A 13,782-nucleotide genomic window follows, 5' to 3' on the forward strand; every position below is an offset into this window, starting at 1 on the left:
CAAGCTATACTAACTTTGTTGTTGGCACAAATTAATCTAATTATATATTTTTGGTAATATTCAACTAAAGGAAAGGGGATACAATAGTTTCATAGTATAATTTTTAGAAAACCCAAGGTTAACCTGTAATCAAATTAGAAACCACCTCAGTACAAATTATTTAAGATTATAAAAGTATGTATATACTTTAAATGATGTCGCTTCAGATGACACATCATTAATTGTGTCTAATAATAAATGTACTGCTGTCTGCAGATAATTTCTGAATAGTGATCAGAATGACACTTGGTAATACTCTGATAAATTTATCATAATTGACAGATTAACTGCTAACAATCTGATAAAGAATTTGATTTATCTTATACCTTATTTGAGAAATATGTTTCAAACGAAAATTCTTATAACATGGAAACATGGAAATAGTCCCCCATGCCATAACCTCAATAATAAACAAAATGACTGCCAAACTACTGACTTGCATACGTCAAAAAATATTAAACGTTTTGACATAAGTGTCATTATATTAATTTCAATTTATAATACGGAACCCGATCTAGTATTATTGAGGAAATCAATTATTTTTGACAGGCATTTGTGAATAGTGTTTGATATTTGGAGAGTTATTTGAAAAGTTGGTGTGTTTCTAAAAGTAGGAAGAGTTGGAACTTCATAATAAATAGTTTTTTTATGAGTAGTATAGGCAAATTCTTGCCTGCATTTACAGTTTGAAATGTTTTGTTTTATATTTTCAATATGTTTTTGTCACCTGTCTTATTATTATCACCATGTTACTGTTAAGAACTTTAAAACTTTTTCATCATGTATAAATTAAATACACAAAAATTGAGAGTTGTTACTTCATACAAGTTTCAAAAATATTTTGGGAATATGAATGATATTATATATTTTCACCTAGTGATAAATGATATTGTTAGGTTAGGTCAAAAGTAAGTGGGTCTATTAGACCCTCCACGGCAACCCGCAAGGGTTTATTGTGGCTTACACCTATTCACACTCAACCAAATAAACACAACTTCTTAAAGAAGCCGATTAGTTTGTAAGTTGAGAAGAATTTCAGGTCAGATGGTACGAGTACGACTCTGCTAAACTCTGAAAATCTGATTCAGTCCCCAGCGGGGCAAGCACAAAGTACGTGCTCTGCTGTTTCATCATTTTCCATACATTTTCCATACACTGTCTTCCGACAGTCCGAGTCTATGCATATAATGATTCGGACAACAGTGACCTGCAAGAAGGTCTGTTAGACATCGTAGTTCATCCCTACTGTAGTCCAACAACTGTTTGGTATCAAGCTTCGAAAGGTGAATAAACGCCTTGAAGTGAGCCAATTCTGGAAGGTTCTGATATCACTTGGTTCTATGTTCTATCAATATGAGTTTTCATTATAGAATTTAATCATTTAAAATGATGGGGAGATAGATAGATCCTTGCAAGTAGGCTTTGTTGATCAATCAACACAAAAATATGAAGGAACTGACAGACCCGTTGACAAATTCATTTCAATATGTCCAATATGAAGTGCTTTATGAATCTAAAACAGCTTTTCCCGAGAGATGGGAATTGTATAGTTTCGCTAACTCGAAAAGCATATTCCAGCGGTAAAAAAGTGTATGTGAACACAGCCATAAATACGAGTTTGAAGAAAAAAGAAAAACCTATAAGAGTTAACGAAACATTCAACAACAGAGAAAAAAATGATGTAGACGAACCAGACGAAGTGACTTGTACAGTAACAGAACGCGAAAGAGACGCTGCCGTAAGGAGCCGGTTGTCGAAAGCCTGCAACACGTTAGCCAACAGAAAAATACCTCTGAGCCCTTCCGTGTTGAATTTATGCTTAGAAACCAACCGTATCAAAGGATCAGGCCTGGAGGAGTACCTCGCAGGAAGAACTGTGAAGCTGCAGAAACAGGACACTCCTCCTTTCATCGAATCTCCAAATAAATCTTCCTCCTCCTCTTCCCCACAGAGAATCGTTAGGCAAGAGCCCGGAAAGGTCATTTTCGCTTTCATACCGGAAGAGTGGATAAGAGCTTTCATTCCTAAAACCGGTGTGTCGGGGTTTTACACGTTTCTGTTTACTTTTAGCACCTACCTCGTCAGCAAGGAGTATTATGTTTTGGAGCACAACTACTACGGAGGTCTATCCATGCTGATCCTGTGGTGGGCAGGCATCAAATACATAGGCCCACATCTAAGAATTTATTTAGACAAGGAAATAGACATTTACGAAAGTTCTTGGAACAAAAGTCGGAAGGAAATGAAGGAAACTCTGGAAGAGCAAATAGAAGACGAGCGATTTCTTCAGTTCCAAGCTGAGGGGCAGACGCTGTTGATGGCAGCTAAAAGAGAGAACGTTGCGTTGCAGCTGGAAGAAGAATTTCGTAAGCGGCAAATGTACGTCTACAGAGAAGTGAAGAATAGACTAGATTATCACGTTAGAGTTGAGCAGGTGAAGAAGCGAATACAACACTTGAATTTGGTAGAGTACGTGAAAAGAGAGGTTACGAAATCTATCACGCCGGAAATGCAGAACAAACTGATAGATATTTATATGAATAATATTGTGTTGGAGTTGGGAAACGGTGACAAGAAGTGACTGCAGTGAAGGTGTAAATGAGATGTAAGTTTATTGTGAAAATACAGTCTGTTGTAGAGTTGCTTTCACTTCCACAGATTTATACAAAATTGACATAAATATAGATGAGAATATATTCCCAATGACATCTATACTGTTTTGATTAGTTTCCGGGTTTTGGCGTGGTCTTCTTCGGTTTTTAAGTTTCAGTTGACAAGTCAAGAAGATTATTTCGGCGGCAGCCTTACATTTTTATGAAAATTATTCAAAGAAGTAAGAATTGAAATGTACTGTCTCACTTCTAACCAATAAGATCAGTCTTGCCACAACGAAGCTAGTGCGGTATTAAGTCATAATACATGTCTTTAGCTTCCAATATTCAATTGGTGGAAGATGTGGTTTAGAAACTTTTAACGTTTTGTTCTAATTTATTCTCAAACAAAATTATTTTTTTCATATATGAGAAACATATTTCAATATAGACTGCATGCTTAGGGGAAGATTGGTATATACAACCATTATGGGGGAAACAGTCATGGCACGCGTAGCAAGGGACTCTCCTCAGGGGGGGGTTTATCCCCTTTGTTATGGAACCTTGTAATGGACAAGCTATTATGTCTCCTGGACCGCAATGGGTATAAAGCACTGGGCTATGCAAACGACTTAGTCACCTTAATCCAGGGTAAATACAATAATGTTGTGCTTAACTTAAGCCCATCCAAATCGACCATAGTAGCATTCACCAAGAGTAGTCCTTGGAGGGTCTCGGACCTCTAAAACTTCGAGGTGAAGAAATACAAGTGTCGGAGGAGGTTAAATATCTGGGAGTAATTCTAGATTCCAAACTGACCTGGAATCAATACTTTGACAAGATAAAAAGGAAAGCGGAGGTAGCACTGATGCTCGCCAGACGCACCTATGGAAAAACATGGGGGCTAAAACCAGACATGGTATATACATGATGGTTGTTAAACCCATGATAACATACGCATCTCTAGTCTGTTGGCCAAAGAAGCAGCAGGCGACCGCCATCGACAAACTAGGCAAGGTGCAAAGACTTGCATGTTTGGGAATGACGGGAGCAATGAGAACTACCCCAACAGCTGCATTGAAGAACTACAAAAGATTGGACCGAACAGAAATTTCGGAACAAGTGGATGATCACATATTAAATATGTGCACAGACCACATGACAACGAAGTAACCCTTCAACATAAACTTCACGGCCAAAATCATAAGCCCTGAAGAGTGGAAGACCATTAGTCACCCGAAAAAATGTTTGGAAAAAACACCTGGTATACAGATTGGATCGAAGAAATTCAAACTACAGTTATCCGCTAGGACTATACACATCCGTCTTTCAGGCGGAAGTGTTATGCTATCTTGCAGTGTGCAAGGCTTATCAAATTGAGACCTCAAAGAAATGAGCGGATCAATATTTTAATAGACCGCAAGAGCGCACTAGTGGCTCTGACAAACCCGAAGGTGACATCAAAACTGGTCTGGGAATGTCATGAAGAACTTAATGAATTTGCAAACAGGAACAAATTAACTTTGTACTGGGTGCCAGGGCATTCAGGAATCACAGGTAATGATAAAGCTGATGAATGCGCTTGACAAGGATCATCAACTTCATATATGGGTCCTGAACCAGCTCTGGGGGTACCAAAATTATGGGTACGAAACCAGATTAGGACATGGACCAATAAGAAGCACACAGAGAACTGGACAAAAGTACCTGACAACAAACACAGTAGAAACTTAATTAGGGAACCGTCCGAGAAAAGAACCGAAGAACTACTTCAATATAGTAGGGATCGACTCAGAATAATTACAGGGTTACTAAGCGGCCATTGTCCGCTTAGAGGACACCTGAATAAAACGGGCTGTACAACGGAGACCTCAGCTGCAGATTATGCAACGAAGGGATAGAAACAGCTCTACACATCTTATGTGAATGTGAGGCACTGAATCACAAGAGGCAGGCAATATATGGACGTACAAAATTACTTCCAGAACAATATGACGAACATCCAACACGGAACCTGTACAAACTAGTACAGGGAACGAGACTGATCGAATGGAAGAATAAACGCAATAAGTCCGAGAGTCTGTAGTGTTTTCTGGAGACTTAGACGAAATGGACAAGTCAAACAGCTTCCAAGGGACAAAAAAAAACATATTTCAATGAAAGAACCAATCCATTTTGAACTACAGTTTGTTTGGAAGCAGATATGAGAAAGTTAGATGCCATGGGTGGTTGATATACCGATTGAATGAAGGGATTGAATGAAGGTTCTGATTAGCGGAGGTTCTACCGGTGAGACAGTGATCGAAGTGCTTGAAAAGATGGTAGTCTGTTGGCGGGAGGTCTGCGGAGTATGGTGGGTGAGTCAGAACTCACACTCTCAATTCGTTTAATTTTCGCACGATGACTTGTGAACGTGCGTACGGGATTTGTGGTAGAGCACGACCAGAGCTCTTTTGTTGACCAGTGCCGGCTGTTGACTCAATTGTCTGTACATTTCGTCGACTTCCTCACAATAGAACTCTGCTGTGATGGTTTGGCCCGGTTGCAGAAAGTTATGGCGAATCACACCAGTCGCTGACCACCATACAGTAACCAAAGTCTTTTTTGGTGAATTTTCGCCTTTGGAAAGTACCTGTTTGGATCATCGGATCATCACACTTGATGATTAGATCTATAAACGGATCGTTTTGGTTACGCGAAAGCAAAGAAGAACAGACCTCGAAACGTGACAATTTCTGTCGTTCGTTCAAATCGTGGGCACCTGCTTTTTGAGCTTTTCTACCTTTCCAATACGTTTTAAACTATCAAAAACCGCATGGGAGCTGACGTCCAGTCCTTCCGCCATCCCATGCACTGTTTGTGATGGACCAGTCAAGACTAGGTTCCTCAAATCTTCGTTTTGTGGATTATTAAAGCTCGACAACTTCAGGGGACATCTTCGACACTTTCTTTGCCAAATGGATGGTGAATTTTTCAGGCCTAATATTAATTTTTCGGTTTGTTCGGATTGTGTAATATCGGATCAGACTTTCCTCGTGAATAATGAACCTGTAACTAATAACCTACCGTTGATTTCTTAACTTACCAATTGTGCTGCTCTTCTCCTATATCCTGGATCGGCAAAACTGCCTTGAGATAGTCCCAGTGACTTGAGCGAGTGCAAACTCTGTCTAATACTGTTTTTCCTCTCCAAACGCTGGGTTTGCCGATATTTCGACTTGCTCCACCAAAACACCATCACGATAATTATCAGAAGGAGAGCTAGGGCTAAACTACTTATCACAGATATAGTTATCATATCGTCCGCTAGGGGAAGTATTCTAATTTGTACTTTGGGGTCTAAAACAGAAAAGACACGTAATTATTGACTGACTGTTCTGAAATTTGGCTTTCGTCCAGTTACCTATTTCACAAATGAAGGGATTTCGATTTTGACAATCTTGCACATCTACAGATTGATAAGCGAAAGCGGTGCATTCGTTGATTTTATCGATATGCTGCACCCAAACTCTGTCAGAAAAGAGGAACCATTGGTCTTGTTGCCTCAAGAAATCATAAAGTGGAAGGTAGTTAATGTTGCCCAACAAATACGGAACTGAAGCGTTATCAGCCTACAAAAAAAAACAAGTTAAAATCAATGAGTTTGTTGTTCTTCAATTCATCAACATTTGCTTCGGAAATATGTCGGATATATAATCCAATGTACAACTTTTGTTTTGATGGATATATTTGAGGAAGAGGACTGGTCATTCTCAGCTAGCAAATATCCAATCAAAAAGTCTCTTGACTTTTATAACTGTCACAACTCAAGGTCTTGGAACAAGAAAAACAAACAGTTGTGATGCTTTGTGAAGTACACAAGAACTTGTACTCATGATATTATGTTAAAAAAATGTACAGATGCGGTAATATAGTATATCTATCTATCTCTCTCAGTATAATCACAAATATCTCTTGTCATCATCATAAGAGGTATTTTGATGAAGACCATTTTCACTGTAGATTGGTAAACAGAACAAGCGCTTACCTGACAAAACGCTTTAGCTTCCCAAAATGTCATCGGAGCACCGATATACATATAACAAGTTTCACCAACTAACTCCCATCCAGGAGGACATTTACTATTCAGAATGCTTCTGTTGTTCATGTAAAAAGGCTCGAATACCACTTCCAACAGTCGTCGATCGTCGTTTTGGTCTCTGATTCTGCCTCTCACAGCTTCAGTGACATTGATTCCCCAATAGTTGTTTGCTGCGTCTATTTTGGTGTCCCATAGTTGGAAAGTACTGTTGAACGAAAATGCGAATTATAATTGGTATCTTGTGCGCAAGATTCGAGACAAGAATATTCCCAGAACACACAATCCTTGCACCAGAAAGCTGAAGAAACGGAAAATTGTTATTTGGTGGTGACAGCAAAAAATAGTGTCTAAGATTTTCATTTTTTTGGCTAAAAGATATATTCAATCAGCACATTGTAGCAATATGTAACAATACTAGCTTTTATCCGCGGCTTCGGTCGCATTTGTGCCATTAAATAAGTGTCAGTACAATAGAAATGAGTCAATATGAGAATTATATTTTAATGCTTATTTAGGATTATCAGTTTTTAAAAATCATTACCTTTCCTAACCTAACCTAACCTAACCTAACCTAACATAATCTAACCTAAACTAACCTAACCTAACCTAACCTAATCTAACCTCACCGAACCTAACCTACCCTAACCTAACATAATCTAACCTAAACTAACCTAACCTAACCAACAAAGTAGTTAGATTTTGATAAACAAACTTACATTCGCATTTATGATATTAGTAGGGAAGTAGGGATAATACTGATAATAGAGCAGAACTAGAAAATTTCACATTAGCATATTTTTTCTCCCACACTCTAAGTGAGTACACACTTATCTTGTGCAGTGAGAAAAAATAGCGTGAAGTGAATGCATAGACAAAAATTAAAAGGAAGAGAAAGAGAAAAAAGAACACTATTTACAATATAAAAATAGAAAATTACTCTTAATAATATTACTGATATTAAGATGAAAAATTTAAAAATTTTAGATTAGCATATTAATACAATAATAGAGGGTGACGAGGTACAAAGTGAGGGCATATTACAATAACGATTATGTCATCATTTTATCCTTCATTTTGTAAAATCCACAATTTATATGTTCGAGTGAGAAACAAGAAACTGTGAACATACGTTCGAGTTGAGTGTACCAACAGAAAACATTGCTAATCGAATGTATTTAGTCCGCTAAATTTGAACATTCCTGGTATATATCTTTCTCAACTTTCTAAAATTGTCTGAAATTTATCACTGTCCCTGACATTTTCTTATATTCTGAACGAAAAATGGATTTAATCCGTTGAAAATTCGACGAAATACAAAAATATGGAAGTAGCGAAAAGAGAAAGCACACTATAATATTTAGCTAAGGATTGAAAGAATATAAGATATTCCAAAATTAGGAATCATTTCAAATCTGTAGGGTGTGCGAACTTGAGATGACAGAGAGTATATTAAAAGTTGAATTCATCATTTTGGAATATCCATTTGATATAGAATCCACAGCTGAAATTAACAGTTCTTTATTATTAGCACCCAAACAATAAACAAACATTTTTATCAATACTCCAGTCGAGAAACCAACAAAAAACCAAATTGGTTCTTATCAGCAAAGCAAAGTGACTTTTGATGAGGAAAACCTATTTTAAATTAAAGTTTTTTATAATGTAAATGTTTTTCGTTGGAGCATTGTTGAATTAACTTTGAAAAATACCATCTACCTATGTATTCTTACCTGTTGAATTCAAAACTGCATGCACCATGCAACAAAAAAATACATTAATAGGGTAGTACTAAATTTTTACCTGATTTCTTTTGTCGCAAAGCATGGAAATCAAAAGTAAATGAAATCAATTTTGAAATGGGATAAATGAATTCAATACATAGAATGGCGGAAATTCAGTTTTTGCAAATAGTTACACGAACAAAAAGAAATTTGGTGTCTCGGGACGCCCGACAGAAGTGATAAATTAAATGAATCTAATTGAAATATTTGATATTTAAATTGTTCAATTTGAGGAAAGCTTAGGTTATTACTTAAATTTCATGTATATTGATATGATAATGTACAGAAAGATTATTTATTAATAGAATCTTTTATTGTTTATTTTGTGTATATACATATATTATATCTACCATAACATTGAAATCTACTGCTAAAATTAGTGGCAAGGTATAATAATTTTCTCCTAATTCTTCAGAGCCTACTCGTCCGTAAATGTGTACTCGCACTCTCTCTCTCTCTTACCTCTACAGAAATATACGAAATGTAACTCTCTTTCTATCTCCACCAACTTATACCGCCTTTTCAACTTCCGTTCGCCTCGCCCAATCACACTTTTCATAACGCTCTCGTCTCTCATTTCGAAGTCAAGCACGCGTAAAGAAGTTTCAATTCACAAAACAATACATTAGAGGTCATTATCCTTTTCAGTTGGAATGGTCAATTCTGTAAGAATTCATCTTGATTCATGTAATACCGATTTAAATGATTTAATCAATATTAAACAGTGAAATTAATTAATTCAACAGCCACTTGTTGCCGTCTTGTATCACGACGGCAACAAGGCCAGCAAGGAAACACTACGATGTTTGAGGTACGATGATTCCTCGGTCGAGACGGTGCAGAAAGAACACGTGCTGAAGCCCCAGGGAACTACCGACATCCATCTTCAAACAGGTTGGAGCCTGGCAACCTTAACCTTGCAACTGGAGTTTGTCAGAAGTACAAACGGGTCAAAAACTGATCATGGGATGGCGGCATTCCTCAGGACATCAGTACCGACCTTCACGGTGAACCCCTGCCTGGCTGGGCTGTTTGGTGTCGAGTCCTTCTATATCGCGAGGGGTCGCCTACAGCATACTCTATAGCTTCCCTAACTAACAGCCCCAAGGAATGCGAGTTCCTTCCTTAATTGTTGTTCAACAGACGCAGCGATACGATCAGGTATAAACAACGCCCTCTAGGGGGATGAGCTTGCTCAGCGTCTGGGATCGTACGGAATTTCTTTGTTGAGTTTTTACCGAATTTGTTGTTGAATTTCATTAGTTCGGACTTCCAGACGATGGAAGCCCGAACAATGGAAGTTGAATTCGTTGTCGTCTCATAAGAAAATGGTTTTACAAATTATAAATATATATCCGATCTGCCAAAAAAATTGCAAGAATATAGCAGTCAAAACTAAGCTACTGGATTCTGAATGATACTTACAGAGATCTGTTGACTGTAACCATTTCGTAGTCGTTATCAGGATCAAAGAAAATGTTGTCGACATAGTGTTGACCTGCAGTTCCTGCCACCACGGTAGATCTGCTGTCCCGATTCTCTGCGAAGTTACTAAAACATAAAGTGGTTTTCAACACTGTCATAAGTAAGCATTTAAAGTATTTCGTTCGTTCATATTTTATTCAAATAATTCATGAGTAGAATGGAACTTCTTGCGTAAAATGAACACTTTACATACACCAGAACAAAGGTACGTATAGCCATTCGACTTGCGTTTCGCTAAACCAACTTGGCATCATTGGGAGATGACAACAGCTGTTAGTAGTTAGTTTAAGTTACTTTAATTCATCTGATGACGCTAACTTGGTTAGCGAAATGCGCATCGCGAGACATTATCTCGTTTTTCTGGTGTAGATTCTTGTGCAGGGATACAACTCCAGTAATATTAAATAATATTATTATAAAATTGTTATATGTTATAATAAAAGACTCCAATTTCAGTAAAATAAGTCAGAATATCGGTAGGTGTACTGCAAGGATATTCTCTGGGGCCCTTGATCAACATAATTTATATATCAATCAAATTGCATGGACCCAAAACGAGTGATAACACTTCCTTACTGATCTACAGTGTGAAATTTGCTCACAATGAAATATTGAAAGGTTCTCCAATGAATAAGTTGACGAATGATCTTTACTTACTGGTAGAAGCCATTATGAGTCGTAGTCTGGTAAATATTCAGCCTGACCCTGTCGAATCCAGATATTTCCAAATTTTGAAAGCCAATGTTCCTCTTCACGTAGTTGTAAGTGAAATTAGACACTACTTGCTTCAGAACGATATTATTGTGATATGGCGCTACGTTTCTTGTGAAATAGTTACGATATATCGTAACTTCCTGGTACGGGGACGACTTTCTACCTTCCACGTAGACCGTGGGTAGGTTGGAGTTGTTCACGAAGAGGTTGTTGTGGATGAGTCCTCTTAGAGAAGTCGCCGAACCTCGAGAATCAGCTTTTATGTATAGTCCACCTTGGTTTTGTTCCACCAGATTGCTCTAGAAACAGAAATTACATACTGTGTTTCACAATCAACACACTCTATATATTTTCAATGGATCAATAGCTCATGATTAACTTTGTCGAAAGCTTTGGAGAAATCAGTGTACACAGAGTCAACTTGCAAACTCTTAGACAGAGCGTCAGACAGAAAATCAACGTAGGTAACGGTCATCAACGGTCATCATTTGAAATATCTTATACACCTACCCTGAAAAATATCGACTGGGTATTTTGAACATCCATTTCCACAGCTGCCTTACAGGTCGTGAAATTACCGTATAGCTTCCTACAATTGTTTTTGAATTGGTTTTTTTCTATCGTCACTGTGGGATTCACTTCTCCAGACGCCATGTAAAGCAAAGCGCTTTGAACGTTGTTGTTGATAACTGAACGGGTTATATTGTGTTGCACATCCCGATCTGCAAAAAATGAAACTACATGTTATCAAAAGGCAAATTCATAGTTACTACAATTGAAACTACCACTGTCAATATTTCAAATTGTTTAAAATCAAATAAATATTTTTTCAAAGATCTGTCACCCATCATGGAATATGATAACTACTTCCCGGACTAATAACACGACGAACATCGAATAATAACGAACAAACATACCAGGGTGGTCCCAGATGTACCTGGCCTGACCTAGAGATGGCGTTAGTTGTTTGAAAAATATAAGGGTATTAGAAAGTACACAATATAAAAAGCGTGTGTTTCAAGTTTGAAGACGCCGCGTTGTTAAGTATTTGTTTGGCAGGCTTCAGTAGCGAACTTTTTTGGTGAATTAGTGAATATGGAGAAAATTGGTCATTGTTAAGTGGAACAATACTTTTATTTGAAAGACCTCAGCCCAACTAATATAAAAGCTAGACTGGATTCTACTCTGGGTGAGTCTGCTCACCCAGATACTTCTAGGGCCACTAAATACAAGTTTCCTTACACAGGAAAATGTTCTACATGCATCTCGTTTTCATTTTCACAGCACACCTACTGTAATGAGTGATTTTTTTGCTGGTATCTTTTTGGCAACACTGTTTTTGACAGATCACGCGTGAATCGTGTCTTGTGTCATTGTCAAACTTATTCAGTTTGGTCTATAATTTAACCATGAATCGACCTACGAATGAAAAACGCTTGCAAATTACTGAATTTTATTATCAAAATTCATGCTCGGTGAAGAAAGGGCATCGTGCACTTCTCTCAATTTATGGGCAGTTTCGTCGGCCTACGGAGGGAACTATTCGGAAGCTTGTGACTGAATTTCGAACCCAGTTTACATTATTGGACATTAAACCATCAACACGCATACGTAGAGTGAGGACCGAAGAAAATATTGCGGCTGTATCCGCCAGTGTTCGTGATGACCGTGAAAAGTCGATTCACCGCCGTTCGCAGCAATTGGGCCTCTGTTACTCCACTACGTGGAAAATTTTGTGAAAGGATTTGGGTGTAAAACCTTACAAGATACAGCTGGTGTAAGAATTGAAGCCACACAACCTCCCACAATGTCTAACATTTGGTGAATGGGCGCTGGCAAAGTTGGAGGAAGATTCACATTTTTATCGAAAAATTGTGTTCAGCGACGAGGCTCATTTCTGGTTGAATGGATACGTTAACAAGCAAAATTACCGCAACTGGAGTAAAGACCAGCCGCAAGCATCGCAAGAGCTCCCGAAGCATCCCGAAGAAGTCACTGTTTGGTGTGGATTATGGGTCAGTGGCATCATCGAGACGTACTTCTTCGAAGACGACAATGGCCGGAACGTTACTGTGAATGGCGAGCGCTACCGTGTGATGATTGACGACTTTTTGTTGCCCAAAATGGAAGAATTGGAAATGCCTGACATGTGGTTTCAACAAGACAGTACCACATGCCACACGGCACGCGAAACAATGGCCCAATTAAGAGCCGCCTTCGGTGAACAGTTTATCTCACGTTTGGGGTTCGTCTATTGGTCGCCTAGATCGTGACAGACAGACGACAGACGCTCTGGAAGCCAATATTGAAACATTTATACGTGAAATACCGGTCGATATGTTAGAGAGAGTGTGCCAAAATTGGACCTTGCGCATGGGCCATCTAAAGCGGAGCCGCGGACAACATTTGCATGAAATCATCTTCAAACATTAAATTATATTGATCGTTGTATCGATTCCAATAAAGATTTCATAAATTTTCTTGATTTTTTTTGTGTTGTTTTGAAAATCAAATCCTATACCTCTCGAAAAATCACCCGTTATGATGTCTATATACTGGTGAAGACTCATACAGACGCCCAGGAAGAAGATTTGCGAATTTTTCAACGTAATGATATGAATTGTGATTCATTTCACAGAATAATAGTCAATAAACAATTTCGCGGGTTTTTGCAACCGCCTCACGTATTCAGTTCAAAGAAACACTTTAATGTAGGCAACATAGGTCATAGATCAGTTGGCAACTGATATAAATAGTTATTTTGACTAATGCCAAGACCGTCTGGCAACTTTTGAACATGTTTGGTCTATAAGATTTTCTGAAACGAAAACGCATCTATCAAACCACCAATCTGTAGGCATCTAAGCCATTTGGTACTCGTTTGCAGTCATTTTAACTACATTGAACCAGTGATAGCACCCTCTCGTGAACAAAACCGGAACAGGAAGCATGCGCATTTATTATCCTTCATTTAATTAGCCAGGAGGGTATTTTTTGCAAACATTTGTATGACTGCATCACTTAGGAATGTTGGGCTCAAGAGAGGGATATTTTTTCATAGCTCATTTACTAAAAATACGTGAGTTTGTAA

The 13,782-nt window shown here is 38.0% G+C and overlaps 2 protein-coding genes across 3 annotated transcripts in view; one reads left to right on the top strand and one right to left on the bottom strand.

Annotated features, from left to right (window-relative positions):
- The window catches only part of bark (C-type lectin domain-containing protein bark beetle), a 57,468-nt gene that overhangs the window by 3,367 nt on the left and 40,319 nt on the right, over positions 1 to 13,782 (bottom strand). The window contains exons 7-13 of one of the 2 annotated variants that reach the window (XM_023166739.2): positions 11,202 to 11,413; positions 10,635 to 10,990; positions 9,918 to 10,043; positions 8,442 to 8,456; positions 6,658 to 6,916; positions 6,034 to 6,241; positions 5,716 to 5,969 (exon numbers count right to left, since the gene is read on the bottom strand). In XM_023166739.2, coding sequence (XP_023022507.2) covers positions 5,716 to 5,969; positions 6,034 to 6,241; positions 6,658 to 6,916; positions 8,442 to 8,456; positions 9,918 to 10,043; positions 10,635 to 10,990; positions 11,202 to 11,413 — 1,430 coding nt within the window. The remainder of the gene's footprint in view (positions 1 to 5,715; positions 5,970 to 6,033; positions 6,242 to 6,657; positions 6,917 to 8,441; positions 8,457 to 9,917; positions 10,044 to 10,634; positions 10,991 to 11,201; positions 11,414 to 13,782) is intronic. The other variant, XM_023166741.2, reaches the window with a different exon arrangement.
- Positions 1,507 to 2,681, top strand: LOC111510797 (ATP synthase subunit b, mitochondrial). The gene has a single exon (XM_023166744.2). The coding sequence runs from the start codon at positions 1,526 to 1,528 to the stop codon at positions 2,618 to 2,620; it is 1,095 nt and encodes a 364-aa protein (XP_023022512.2). The 5' UTR covers positions 1,507 to 1,525; the 3' UTR covers positions 2,621 to 2,681.

This window comes from Leptinotarsa decemlineata, unplaced genomic scaffold (genome assembly GCF_025532065.1).
Source record: "Leptinotarsa decemlineata unplaced genomic scaffold, Ldec_3_MD MMD2_tig00001621_RagTag_RagTag, whole genome shotgun sequence".
NCBI classification, from domain to species: Eukaryota; Metazoa; Arthropoda; class Insecta; order Coleoptera; family Chrysomelidae; genus Leptinotarsa; species Leptinotarsa decemlineata.

Coding starts and splice junctions, on each gene's coding strand:
- LOC111510797 (XM_023166744.2), top strand. CDS start 1,526: ATGTCCAATATGAAGTGCTTTATGAATCTAAAACAGCTTTTCCCGAGA.